The 13,070-nt window shown below is 44.0% G+C and overlaps 2 protein-coding genes across 3 annotated transcripts; both read right to left on the reverse strand.

Annotated features, from left to right (window-relative positions):
• Positions 1 to 1,301: 1,301 nt before the first annotated feature.
• Positions 1,302 to 7,691, reverse strand: LOC114771775 (uncharacterized). 2 transcript variants are annotated; one of them, XM_028965123.1, is made up of 6 exons: positions 7,541 to 7,691; positions 4,429 to 4,633; positions 3,361 to 3,675; positions 3,219 to 3,253; positions 2,267 to 2,831; positions 1,302 to 2,140 (listed from the first exon to the last, which is right to left on the reverse strand). In XM_028965123.1, exons 2-6 carry the CDS (start codon positions 4,540 to 4,542, stop codon positions 1,919 to 1,921), a joined length of 1,251 nt encoding a protein of 416 aa, XP_028820956.1. In that variant the 5' UTR covers positions 4,543 to 4,633; positions 7,541 to 7,691; the 3' UTR covers positions 1,302 to 1,918. The 2 variants fall into 2 exon arrangements, with proteins under 2 accessions (XP_028820956.1, XP_028820955.1); XM_028965122.1 differs by lacking the exon at positions 7,541 to 7,691 and adding an exon at positions 5,394 to 6,856.
• Positions 7,692 to 7,710: 19 nt separating this feature from the next.
• LOC114771774 (protein SOGA3-like) lies at positions 7,711 to 12,039 on the reverse strand. The gene is made up of 7 exons (XM_028965121.1): positions 11,817 to 12,039; positions 11,402 to 11,568; positions 10,694 to 10,918; positions 10,257 to 10,400; positions 9,945 to 10,001; positions 8,773 to 9,843; positions 7,711 to 7,849 (listed from the first exon to the last, which is right to left on the reverse strand). Exons 2-7 carry the CDS (start codon positions 11,483 to 11,485, stop codon positions 7,739 to 7,741), a joined length of 1,692 nt encoding a protein of 563 aa, XP_028820954.1. The 5' UTR covers positions 11,486 to 11,568; positions 11,817 to 12,039; the 3' UTR covers positions 7,711 to 7,738.
• Between the last annotated feature and the right edge of the window lie 1,031 nt (positions 12,040 to 13,070).

Here is a 13,070-nt window from a genome sequence, read left to right on the forward strand (position 1 = left end):
AATAAATTTTTGATGAAATCAAGTCTGTGTGCACCAAAGCATCACATAATATAATTTCTAAATCGCACACTGCAAATTTTTTTTATTAAGATGATAATAAAAAGCAACTAAATGGATTATGACTAAATGATGAAAACAATAAGAGATTTGTTAGCAAAAGAGCTATTAGAAATAAGGATGCAACAGTTTAAGTGTGGAGAGAGATAAGTCCTCATGAGATTCTTGAAGACGTCATGGATAGGAATTTATTCCACCATGTGGAACAAGACTGGACTGCCTTGTGTGCACAGATGGCAATGCCAAAGTTCCATTGAAGGAAAGTTGAAAGTTGCATAAGCCATTGGGTTCAAGATTAGTTCAAGGGTGCACTCTGCAGTTGAGCATTAGTGACTCTGTAATGACTTGAAGGGCATGTATATACAGTACAGGCCAAAAGTTTGGACACACCTTCTCATTCAATGTGTTTTTTCATGACCATTTACATTGGTAGATTCTCACTGAATGAAAAACTATGAATGAACACATGTGGAGTTATGTACTTAACAAAAAGTAGAGACCTGACCTCCACAGCCACCGGACCTGAACCCAATCGAGATGGTTTGGGGTGAGCTGGACCGCAGAGTGAAGGCAAAGGGGCCAACAAGTGTTAAACACCTCTGGGAAATCCTTCAAGACTGTTGGAAAACCATTTCAGGTGACGACCTCTGAAGAGTGTGCAAAGCAGTAATCAGAGAAAAGGAAGGCTATTATATTCTAAACTAGAATATAAAACATGTTTTCAGTTATTTCACCTTTTTTTGTTAAGTACATAACTCCACATGTGTCCGTTCATAGTTTTGATGCCTTCAGTGAGAATCTACCAATACAAATGGTCATGAAAATAAAGAAAATATATGATGCATACATTAACTTCTCAATGACTGACAAATTTTGGGTTGCATGATGGCGCAACGTGGCCTCACACATTGAATCCCAGCTTGGACCTTTTGTGTGTGTTGCATGCTGTCCCTGTGTTGGTGTGGGTTTCCATCTGAAGGCAGTCACACTAGGTGAATTGGTGACTGTAAATTGGTTGTGGTGTGTGTGTGTGTGTCCTATGGTGGGCTGGCACCTAGTGTCTCGGGATGGAGAGCGAGTGACAAATCTTGTCTGCGAGTGACTTGGTTGTAATACCAATGTGTATATCAACCAGTGAAACTAATAAGGCTGCACAAGCAGTTAACCTAGATGCAAAAGATGTTATATTCCAAAGTTCCAATTCTGATCATGTGTGTTGGAAGCAGGACAGGATTCAGATCAGCTTATTGAAGCATTGGGGCCAGTTTCCCAACATCGTCATAGTTCACTGTAGAGTTAAGGGAAAGGGACGTTTTGGGAAACCGGACCCAGAAATGTTTATTAAATTTGTAAACACAGCACAATAATATTTGTTAGCGTTCTGAAAATTTTTCAATTCAAAGTCAAACCAGAAACACACAGCCACACCAGGTTTGTGTGTGACATATGTTAAGGAGTTATATGTCAGGGCAAATACTGTGTATGCAATCTGGGTTATACAGCTGCTGTTGAGTATGGTGCTGTACAAATTCAAATGTATATTTTGCTGTATGAACATATAATAGTAGGGTGTGGCTTGTTTGTGTGTGTGTGTATAGTGTGCTGTAAGATAAGTCAGGAGGCACTAAGGAGCAAAACCACCACACAAAAATTCTCAGCAAATACAAAATATTATAGTAAAAACTGAACAAAACACAGTTTAGGCACAGCATTGCAGTAGGGGAGCATTATGATCCCTTATGACTCCATAACGTCTGCTTTCAAGTGTCATAACAGCTTCCGAAAGTTTCGTAAGTCTGTTAAAATATGGTTCCTCTTTCATCCTTTTGGGTTTTTTGAGTTCTGTGGAAAAAGACCATGATCACATGATGAGGGTTTCAGTATCCAGAGAAAACAAACAGAAGCTCTTATTGGCTGGCTTGGCTTTTGGGGCAGGACTTGGTGGCCGGTTCATGGGACCGGAATGTCTGTAGACCTGTGAGGGGGTGTGGCTAGCCCATCTGGAGGGGCGGCGCTGATTGGCTGGTCGCGCAGGGCGTGAGAATCCTTGCCTCACGGGAGCTGGGGAGGACTCACGGGTCACCTACAAGGTAATATGGGTAATAAAAGAACTCAATCGCTGAACATAGCTTACATCAAAGAAAATAAATACAATGCATTTTTATTTAAAATAGAATAATTTTTTTAATTATCATTCTGTACTACTTGCCTGTGGTGTGTGTGTTGCTCTGTTCGTGGCGTTCCGATGTTCAATCTCCATCTGGTTCATGAGTTCAATGAGCCTGCCCTGCTCCTGTTCAAAATCTACCATTGTTCTGTTACCATGGCATCCTCCGTTAGCAAGAAAACCACCATTACTGTGGCTACCCCTCTGGTTGACCTGGCAACCTCTGTAACCAACACCAGCCCACTGGCTGTGTCCCGTGGCTCTATGCTCTACTCTGCTTCCAGGGATAGGGCGTTCTCTGGGTGTGATCTGGGTGGGCGTGGTTGGGGTCACCAGGTGATTGTCTGTCAGCACCTTGCCCTCGTTCTCCTGCAGCATGGCACCAAATTTACGTAGGACTGACGGGCTGCTCAACTTCCTGTCCAATGGGCTGCACTTCCTGTCCATTGGCGGGGGGCAATGCTGAGAAGGGGCAATGTACTCAAGGTTCTGGACGCCAGGGGTCATGCGCTGAGGGATGTGGGGCTGCTGGAGGTCAGCGGTCACAATTCTGTTTTTCCTGTTGTCATAGTCATATGTTTTAGCTCTTCCCCAGCTTACGTCTGTCCTGATAATAGAAAAAATAAGATCATGACTACTCTTACATACACCCATTGTGGCAGCAACAACATTTACATTTACGTCATGTATCAGACGCCGTAATCAGTAGTTACAGGGACAGTCCCCCTGGAAACGCACAGGGTTAAGTGTCTTTCTCAGGGACACAATGGTAGTAAGTGGGGTTTGAACCTGTGACTTTGTGGTCTACTACCTCCCAGAACGACAGGAACAGGTGTGCATATGTGTGAGTTAGCTGCACAGTGCTCACTAATGTCATATCTGGGGACGGTTCACTGCTGTGCAGCTCTCTAGTGTGTATATGTGTGTGTGTGTGTGTGTGTATGAGAGAGAGACAGAGAGTATTTGCGCTGTGTCTGTGCTGAAGCAGCTGTACCTCTCAGCCACAGCAGGATCAAGTTTCTTCTGTCTCTGTGGAACAGAAAAAGAGGGAGAGGGGTGACATTACAAATTAATACAGACAAGGTGAGAGAGAGAGAGGACCATGGGAAAAAAATCAAATGTTCTGGAAGACTCACAGGGCTGGGAGACGCCAAATTGTTCAGTTTTTTTCCATGTACCAGGTATCCATCTAAAACCTCCATGGTAGATTCCAGTCCTCTGTTGCCATGGCAACCACTGGTAAAATTCTCATGAGGTGAACAGTCGTTAGGCCGATTGTAGCCACAGCTGTTGTTTCTATGGGAACCAGATTGGTTCACACCACTATAAGGCCAAACAGACTGGTCCCTGCTGCTGTTGCTACGGTGACTGGGGTAGAGGGCGACATCATTTGTCTTGCCGTGTGCAACGCAGTTACTTCCTCCTCTGCGAGCGATCACATCGTTATACAGCTGCAATAAAAAAACACACATATCATTAATAATTATGCGTACAATGAACACACACACCGCCACAAAAGCACAAATCATGTGTGTGAGAGAGGTAAAGAGTGTATGTTTCCATTTAATGAGTCAGTTAGTATCCACTTTCACTTTGAACGACTGTGTAAGTGAGCGGGTTTGAGTGTGTGAGTAAGTGAGTGTGAATGAGTGTGTAAGCTTGTCAGAATTCTCACTATGTGCTAAATAGACTCATTAATTTCAGGGGTCAGGGGTCACATGCAAGCATTCATTAAGAGATTTTGTGTGTGAGTGTGTATGTGTGTGCTTGCATGCTTACTGCCATGTGTGCATATTTTTATCCTAAGTAACTATGTACTTTAGTCTCTGTGAAAATGAGAGTGTGTGTGTGTGTGTGGATGTTTACTGTAGTACGTTCATATTTATATCCTGAGTAACTATGACCCGGTGTGGAGGGTGTGTCAAAATGAGTGTGTTATCGAAAGCTTTCTGTAGCGTGTTCATATTTTTATCCCGGTAATTATGGGCCGTGTACTGTGAGTAAAAATATGTGTGTGTGTGTGTGTGAGAGACTAAAAAGAGAACGAGAGAGTGAGTGTGCGTGCATGTTTACAACAGAGTGTTTATATTTTGGACTCTTCTGTTACTACAGATCTGAAAATGTGTGTGCATGTCAGAATCATTGCTCCAGACCACTCATGTTTTTGCATCTATAGACTGTATGTGTTGGTGTGTTTGTCAAACCTCCTCTATTTTGCGCTGCATGTCCTGCAGTTGCTCCTCCCACTCCAGCATAACGGCGTCGACCTCCTCCCGTTCACCTCCCCATGGCCGGCACTGCAGGTCCAGGGCTGCCATCCTTGTGTGTTCGTGTGTGTGTGTGTCTGTGACTTTTGCTTCTCAGATCGGGCACAGGGTCAGCAAGGCAGGTGTGGGTCCGAGTGTGTTTCTGTTGACAGAGGAGGACAGGACAGGACACACACACACATCATGTGCAGATATGATTAACAGAATATGAATCGTTTAAAAATGTCCCACGGCGCCCCTTGGTGTGACGCAGATATGGAAAATATTTTCGGCGCTGACAGCCCTGTTCTATTTCCGCACGCAATTCCCATTCCTCCAACAGGTGACATCCTAAAACCTGACATTTGGTGTGTGTGCTCCGCTCTGTGTGTGCGTGTTTATACCTGAACTACCTGAGTATACGCTCAGCCACCGACCACCACACCCCTGCTGCCATTCAGTTATTAAAGCCATTTCCATGTCATGGAACATGACGCTCCGGCAAACTCCTGTCACATTCCCCCGCGAGTCCCGTGAAAATGCCTGAATGTACCGCCGCGTGATGTAAGAGCGTGGGGTATTTTTACCCCGTGTAACCATGGAGCATTAACTCAACTGACAGGGAATGAGTTCGCTTATTTAATTGCGGGCCTGAATGGATTATCACATGTAAAAGTGATAATATATAAACCAAAATAGCTACTCAATATCACAACTGAGGTACATCTTTCATTTTGTAAAAGTAAACACTTCCAAAAGGAATGTGAAAAAATGAAGTTGACCACAACAAAGATCTGGATTTTATATTCTATGAAATGTCACATGTCCTGGCCTAAGGAAGTCAAATCAGTCGTTATCAGTTATCATATCTGACAAATCATGAAGTCCAACCGTTCGTCGCCCACCCACGACCTGACGCTTACCTGCGTACTTGTCGCGCCCTCCCGCGATATTTGCAGGTTTGTCGCGACAGCGGCGACTTTCTGTTTCTTTATGGCTCTCTCTGTTTCCCGCCGCGCCGCTCGCCGCTCAACTGTGACGTCAGGCCGCGCGTGGCGGTGTTTTTAAAAGGCGCCGGCCCCGCCCCCCGCGTTAAAGCAGCCCCGCCTCCCGGAGCTTCCTCCCCGCAGTCGGTCGGGTTTATCCCGCCATCCGAGCCGAGGGCCCCGGAATGTCGTCACCCTCGCAACTCGGTATAATTATCCCGCCTGACAACGCGCTTATGGCGCTGCGCCCGCCGACGCCGAAGCTCTGTTGCTGTTCCGCTTTGGGACTCCGGCAGATCTGGTCATGTGATATATATTATTATTATTATTCAAGATTTCATTCATATAACAATATTATATTTAATATCCATTATGTTATACATAACACACAAATCATACATATAAAGCAATTTTATTAAGTCTAGGCTATATTGATAGAATGTATTGATAGAATGCCAGTGCATTCATTAAATATCCAGAAATTAGTGGTTAATACTTAGGTCTACTATTGCAATCTCGGATTGACTTGCTCCTAAAAGGAATGTTGTAAAATGGCATATCAGCACATCGAAAAACTAGGAATTAAATATTTATTTCATTCTAATAAATATTTAGTTACTTACCTATTTATATGTATATACTTTTTTGCTTTTACCAATACTGCCTTAGCGGTTGGATTTTCTGATGCTGATGATTTATATTATGAGTTGACATTGTATGAAAATATAAAAATGATTTGTGTCTCGTGGCTTGTTGTTACTTTGGGAAGCGCTCCAGTCTGTCAGCGTTGTTTCAGCGGCATGCTTGGTCGGCCAGCTTTAGTCTTTATTTATTTTGTCGCTTGTCATTATTGCACAATATGATGGCCGGTCATCTGATCTGCACCGCCAATGACCTAATTAAAAGTCCCTGTCAGACCCTGGCAAGGATACGGGGCGATTCCACAGGCATCTGATTAATCCTGCCAACAGGGTGAGCAGAAGCCAGAGGGAGGGTCCATTTCATAAACAACAGTTATGCTATAATCGTTTTGGCCAGTCACTCGCTTTGGCTAAATTTAGATGTGGGATTCAGCCAAGCTCCTGGACACCTGGGGTCCAGATCAATTTTGATTTGTTTGTTTATTACGATTGTGCTGCTTGTGGCGCAAAGCTGACAAAAGTTCAAGTGCCAGCCAATCAAACCTAATTATTGGACCAGAATCACCCCTTTTGAGCTTTAATGTAACACTAAGATGTGAGTATGGGGTAATGACAGATCACAGATTTCACACACTTCCATCATAAAGTATTCCGCAAAGGTTTTAGGCAGCAGTGAACCTTTTTTCATCTTTCCAAAATGTTCAGGAAGAGAAATGGGTGGTAGTAGCCTAGTGGGTAACACACTCGCCTATGAACCAGAAGACCCGGGTTCGAATCCCACTTACTACCATTGTGTCCCTGAGCAAGACGCTTAACCCTGAGTTGCTCCAGGGAGACTGTCCTTATAACTACTAATGATAAGGGCGTCTGATAAGTGCTGTAAATGTAAATGTAAGAGACATTTGAAAAAGTAAAAAAAGTAAAACAGACAAGTAGTAATGTTTAAAAAGTGAGTGTGGAAATAATTTCAATCTGTTGATACCTAGAGATGTACTACACGAATTGGGGGTTGGTTTCTCCCAACTAATGAATAAACTAATTAATTATCTACTAGCAAAAGTCCTCAGATGAGATCAATATTGTATTGCTGCTAAGACAACATAAGGAGGACAGCGGTGGCCTAGCAGTTGAGGTGACCTTCAAACCTGCCAAGGTGCCACTGAGCAAAGCACTGTCCCCACACGCTACTCCCCGGGTGCCTGTCATGGCTGCTCACTAAGTTAAATGCTCACTATGGTTAAATGCAGAGGACACATTTCATTGTGTCACCGTGGGCTGTGCTGCAGTGTTTCATAATGACAAAACAATCACTTTCATTCTTTCTCTATACACATAATATCATTGGTTCATAAAAATAAGGGAATTAACAGTTAATAAACAGTTTAGATCAAATAAATATTTGATCTTTCACCGAGTGTAAAATGATTCTATTGTTTTACTCACCAGTTTTTGATGAAAGGGCCCTTGGTTCCACCCCTTGCGTGAATTGTGGGATATGTGGTCTTAAAAGTGAGGTGAGATTCTGCAATGGGTATGAGGGTGTGAACAGTTCTGACAAGAGGCTTCTGCGGCACAAGACTCATGAAAATGGGACAAACAAAGCAGCAACAGAAACACGCAGGTGTAGCGGGGCGGAGCCGCTCAGAGAACGAAGAACAGGGTGAAGAGGAAGACGAGCTTGAAAATGGTGGCGTAGGAGAGGGAAGAGAACATAAGCAGGACAAAGATGAGCGAAATGATTGGCTGAAACATCTGCAGACAGAACAAGCCAATGGGGTTGGGACAGAGAAGGGAAAGAGATCGAGATGAAAGTGAAACGCAGAGCAAGGCAAATTTGTAGGCATAAGACAAAATATAAGAACATTAAATTCTCTACCATGTAAAATCAAATGATTTAGGAAAATATTTTCAGGGTTGGGCAACCTACCTTTAAAAAGTAGTAATGGCTAAATTCAAAATACATTGCGTACAATTCCTCTGGGTGGTAAAATTGTTAATTACTGTGCATGAATATGGCTTAATAATAGATGATGAATATATATATATTTTTTTAAGTGCCATGCTTTTCCAAGTGGTTACATCACCTTGAAGCACGTGGGTTTTATGATTAACTAAAAAATTACATAAAAAAATCACTTTCAGATGGTCATTCAGGCTAATCTGGTCATTTTTATATTCTGAATATGCATCGCTATTAACATCCCAACGCTGGATACATTATAATGTAAATCTATAATAGAGAAGCTTGTTTCGGGATACAAATCATATTGAGTTCTGAGGAATTTGTCTCATGTCTATCATATTCTACACAGCGTGCAACATGAAACGTTTCCCCAACCTGGATAAAGTTCACCATTAGAGACTGACATTCTGCTTAATAAAAACAAACTAAATTATAAAGCCCTCATTTGCAGTTCTCTTCAGAGCAAATTCATTCTTTCAGCCATTTTCATCAAGTGCCTGATAAAAAGTACAAAAACATACACAAGCTCACACACATGAATACATAATATTTGTAATAAAAATTTTATAATAATATATCTAGTATTTTATTATCTAAATTTGGTCCCCACTAAGATATAAATAATAATACAGGCACTTGTTTTTATTTCTTTGTGGGGACCTAAACACTAACACACACACACACTCTCTCACTTCCTCACACACTCACTCACAGACAGGCGTTCGTGGGGGTCTTGTTCCTGGCTTCCTGGTATCTGAAGACTCTGCATGAATCCGTGCAGATTGCTCTGGAATCCTTTCATCTGCCCATTGATGCGCTGCAGCAGCTCCTGCTCTCTCGCGACACTCCCAGAATCCTCTTCTGCTGGTGGACCGGGCTGTGGTCTGCTAGCAATGGAGATTATGGCATTTGTTTCGCTGATCAGTTGTTCTATAGTACCACCCAGACGCTCCGCCTCCAGGTGGATATTCATCATGTGCTTATGACCAATCGTCTCCTGACGGCTTTGTTTGAAAGGCCCTGGCTCGTGTAGGAGAAGCCGAGTCCCCCTTGTCTCCTCTGAGTCACTCTCTCCCCCTATAGGCCCCTCCCTTTGGCGAGAGTTGGGGTCACGACTCTTGACAACGTCAGTATGGCTGTCTGGCAGGCGGACTATATCCGAGGCTGGGCGGGGCGCGCTTAGCTGCTGCTGTTTCTCTGCCTGCAGCTGCAGTAATTTGCCTGCCATCGAATTCAAGTGCTTCCGTGCCACTCTTAGCTCCTCCTGTGTAGACTCCGCCCCTGTCCCGCCCTCACGCAGCGTGATGAGTTCTTCTGTAATCTGAATGTTCCGCTGCTCCGCCTCAGCATTGCTTCTTCTCAGAAGCTCCACCTCCTCCTCCAACAGCAGCAGCTGCTCCCTGAGCTCTGACTGGCCGGGCTGCTTTACCCCACCGCCATACTCCTCCTCCCTCATATCGCTTAGCTCCGCCCTCAAGCCACGGCTTTCCAGCTCCAGCTCCACGATCTTCCTGCTCAGGGCGTCGGCCTCCTCCTCCACCAACCGAAGCCGCAGCTTCAGCTCCGATTCCCTCATGCTGGGTGGGCCTGCCATTTCACCCTTGAGGTGGGGTAGCGTGTTTTGGGGTGGAGGAGGAAGCAACTCCCCATATAGAGCAAGGTACTGCTGAACCTGTTGCTCGGCCTTCTCTTTCTCCTTCGCCAAAGTCACCATGTTCTTCCGCAGAAGCTCTGCCTCCTCATTCATCAACGACAGGTGGCAGCGCAAATCCTTGCTGTCCTCCTAATGACACAAAACACCCACAGCGATGATGTTCTAAGCAACCTGTAGTTCTGAATTATGCTGAATTTTTCCTGAATTTCTCAGCAAAGTGGTCTTCATACCTCACTGGGTGGAGATTTCTCTTCTGGACCAAGTTCGTCTCTACTTGCAGTTCCCTTCTAAATAAATACAAACAGTCACTTAAATACTCTTGTCATGTTGTATAAGGTCTTGATACAGTCTCATTTGCAAATATTACCATCCTGCAACTTATATTTATCTCAAACTACTGACAACAAAGATAGAAACAGTTAAATGATGACAGTATATAGTGCATTATGAGAAAACGAAAGTGTTTATTATTCCATTTCTTATTAATTCCGGTCGTATTTCTGATCATATGGTCTTGTGTGTGTGTGTGTGTGTGTTTTCACCTCCTGGTTCAGCAGGGCTTGCCTGCTGACCTGCAGCTGGACTATGTTTTCTCTCAGCCGGTCATTCTCTTGCTCCGTCAGCTTCTGCGCCTCCTCCACCCGCTGCAGCTCCCGGTGCAGCCGGACCGAGACATCCTTTGCCACCTGCCGTGCAGACCCTTTATCACTTTATAATTTTTCCCACTACGCAGACAGATAAACATGACTGCATATGGATTCTGTTGTCATTCCCAAACCCACGGATTGGAAAATGTTTTACAGAAGTGCCCTAATTAGATCAATCAATCAATCAATCAATCGATCAATGATATTTTATTTATACAATAAAACAGTGCCAAAGGCAACAGTGGCACGGAAAAGGGACGAACCCTTGACAGAAACCCATCCTCCTGTGATTGTATTTTAGAATCTATGATCGATGTTGTCGAGCGGCGCACCTTCAGGTCCTGCTCTAGGCCCCGCACCAGCTCCTCGTCCGCCTCGCCGCTCTGCGCAGAGCGCTCGCGCCGCCGCTCGGTCTTGCGCAGTCGGTACTGCAGGATCCTGCAGCTCTTGTTGGCACGCTCCAGGTCGCGCCGCACCTCCTGCAGCTGCCGCGTGTCCTCCTCAAAGAAGGAGTCACGCATCTCGTCCATCTCGGCGCGCAGCTCCGCGATTTCCAGCTGAGGAGACAGCTGAGTGTTGCTGCATGCAACAGGTACAATGCGCACAGTGCAATCCCTTCGATTGCAATATATATATGTGTGTGTGTGTGTATATATATATATATATATATATATATATAGAGAGAGAGAGAGCGAGAGATAGATATAGTTATACACTTCCTAGCGGTTAAGGAAGCGGCCCCGTAATCAGAAGGTTGCTGGTTCGATCCGCCACTGAGCAAAAGCACTGTTCCCACACACTGCTCCCTGGGCGACTGTCATGGCTGCCCACTGCTCACTCAGGGTGATGGGTTAAATGCAGAGGACAAATTTCACTGTGTGCTGTGCTGCTGTGTATCATATGTGACAATCACTTCACTTTGACTTTGAAATATATACACACACACACTACATACAACTATATATATATGTCAAACAATAAAATGAGTTAAAATACAACTTTTAACCAGACGCTGCTCATCCTTTTATGCGCGGACGCACCTTCAGCTCCTCGTTCTCCTCCGTCAGTCTCTCCATCTCGGGCCCGACGTCTGGCGACGCTTCCGGGTGGCTCTCAGAGTCCATCTCTCTCTCCGCCTGTATTTCTGTTGCCGAATGCAAAGCGGCGTTGCCAGATCTCGCGAGAGAATCGGGCCCAAGGTGATTGCCTTGTAAAAAATAAAACAACTTTGCCTTGAAATGAACTAATATACAATATTAGAACGTACTAAATAAATAAATGCGGTGAAAAATGTAGTAATCAGGACGGGGACGGTATTTATAAGCGACGTTGCAATAGTTATATGGCAACACTGCTGCAGAGGTAAGGATTTACACATATGGAAATAATACACACACACACACACACACATAAACATTCTGAGCGATTCTTGCATACAGACACACCCACGCCCACCCAGACGCTCACGGAGCGTTTCAGCACCAGTGGACTGGATAGCGGCCTCTTCCCCGCGCTGCTGCCGGCCTACAGCCTGGGAACCGGCGCCGAAAACCTCTCTGGGTTCTGTGGTCCTCGTTTGAAGCCCTATGGATACGCGTCTGGATCTGGAGCCGCGGCGCGATGTAGCAGAACCGTTTTTGCGGCTACGGACCTTCTCCTGTGGCCGGAAACGCTTAGCGCCCCCTGTGGCTGACCCGCCAAAATTCACAGGAAATGGAAAAAAAAAGAAAACGGAGCAGAGACTGATGGACTGAAGTGATAATGAAATAAAAAATTGTTACATTAAAATCAAATATCCGTCGCTCTTTCTAAATTTGAAACCTCCAAACCTGCGTTTTCAGGGTTTATTTGGAAGGTAAAGACTTGGTTGTCCAGCTCGTACAGAAGACAGTAAACTGAAGAATCAAATATTCCATCAATGTGAGCAGGATTTTGTTTGTGGTAGCAAGCTGTAACACTGACAAAAGTGAACACTTTATAAACTTAAAAATTTAAACTTATAAACTTAAAAGACCCAATAATGTAAATAAACCAATCAAACCTGATGTAACCTGTTTATTTAAATTATGTCAATGCTAAAATATTAGGTGTGACAGATAACTTTAATTTCAGCCAGTGCTCACTTTTTTTAGTGTAGTAACATTATTGGAACGTTGGATAATTTGCATTGTTAATATAGAGCTCCAGATGGGTGATGCAGAGATGAATTATAACGTTGGTGGAGATAAACTGAAGCGATTAACAATCACGTTCATTGGCCAACTATGTTCAACAATTCAGCAAGTTTCTGCCTCACTGTTTTATTGGTTCATTTAGACTGGTTCATTAAGGCCATAAGGCAACTCTTAATTACTCTTAAATAATTTTAACAATTCATCTTAGAATACAGGTTTGTTCATGTGAGCATTGTATAGGTAATATCCTCAGCAGTAGATATAGTTACATTTGAATATAATAGCTGTTTAGATTTGTCATTGCATGATTCTGGCATCGATCACAAAAAACCTAAACTTTTTTTATGCAGTACTTGCAATGTGGTAGTAGGGTGGTAGTAGCCTAGTGGCACACTCGTCTATGAACCAGAAGACCCAGGTTCAAATCCCACTTACTACCATTGTGTCCCTGAGCAAGACACTTAACCCTAAGTTGCTCCAGGGAGACTGTCCCTGTAACTACTGATTGTAAGTCGCTCTGGATAAGGGCGTCTGA

This window comes from Denticeps clupeoides, unplaced genomic scaffold (assembly GCF_900700375.1).
Source record: "Denticeps clupeoides unplaced genomic scaffold, fDenClu1.1, whole genome shotgun sequence".
Classification (NCBI taxonomy): Eukaryota; Metazoa; Chordata; class Actinopteri; order Clupeiformes; family Denticipitidae; genus Denticeps; species Denticeps clupeoides.

Excerpts from the sequence above, each read along its gene's own strand:
- LOC114771774 (XM_028965121.1), bottom strand. The coding sequence starts at position 11,485 with ATGGACTCTGAGAGCCACCCGGAAGCGTCGCCAGACGTCGGGCCCGAG. Across the intron at positions 10,919-11,401 it reads AGGAGAACGAGGAGCTGAAG|CTGGAAATCGCGGAGCTGCG; the intron begins GTGCGTCCGCGC and ends CTGTCTCCTCAG. Across the intron at positions 10,002-10,256 it reads AAGCCCTGCTGAACCAGGAG|AAGGGAACTGCAAGTAGAGA; the intron begins GTGAAAACACAC and ends GTATTTATTTAG.
- LOC114771775 (XM_028965123.1), bottom strand. The coding sequence starts at position 4,542 with ATGGCAGCCCTGGACCTGCAGTGCCGGCCATGGGGAGGTGAACGGGAG. Across the intron at positions 3,676-4,428 it reads TGCAGCGCAAAATAGAGGAG|CTGTATAACGATGTGATCGC; the intron begins GTTTGACAAACA and ends TTTTTATTGCAG. Across the intron at positions 2,141-2,266 it reads GAGCAACACACACACCACAG|GTGACCCGTGAGTCCTCCCC; the intron begins GCAAGTAGTACA and ends ATTACCTTGTAG.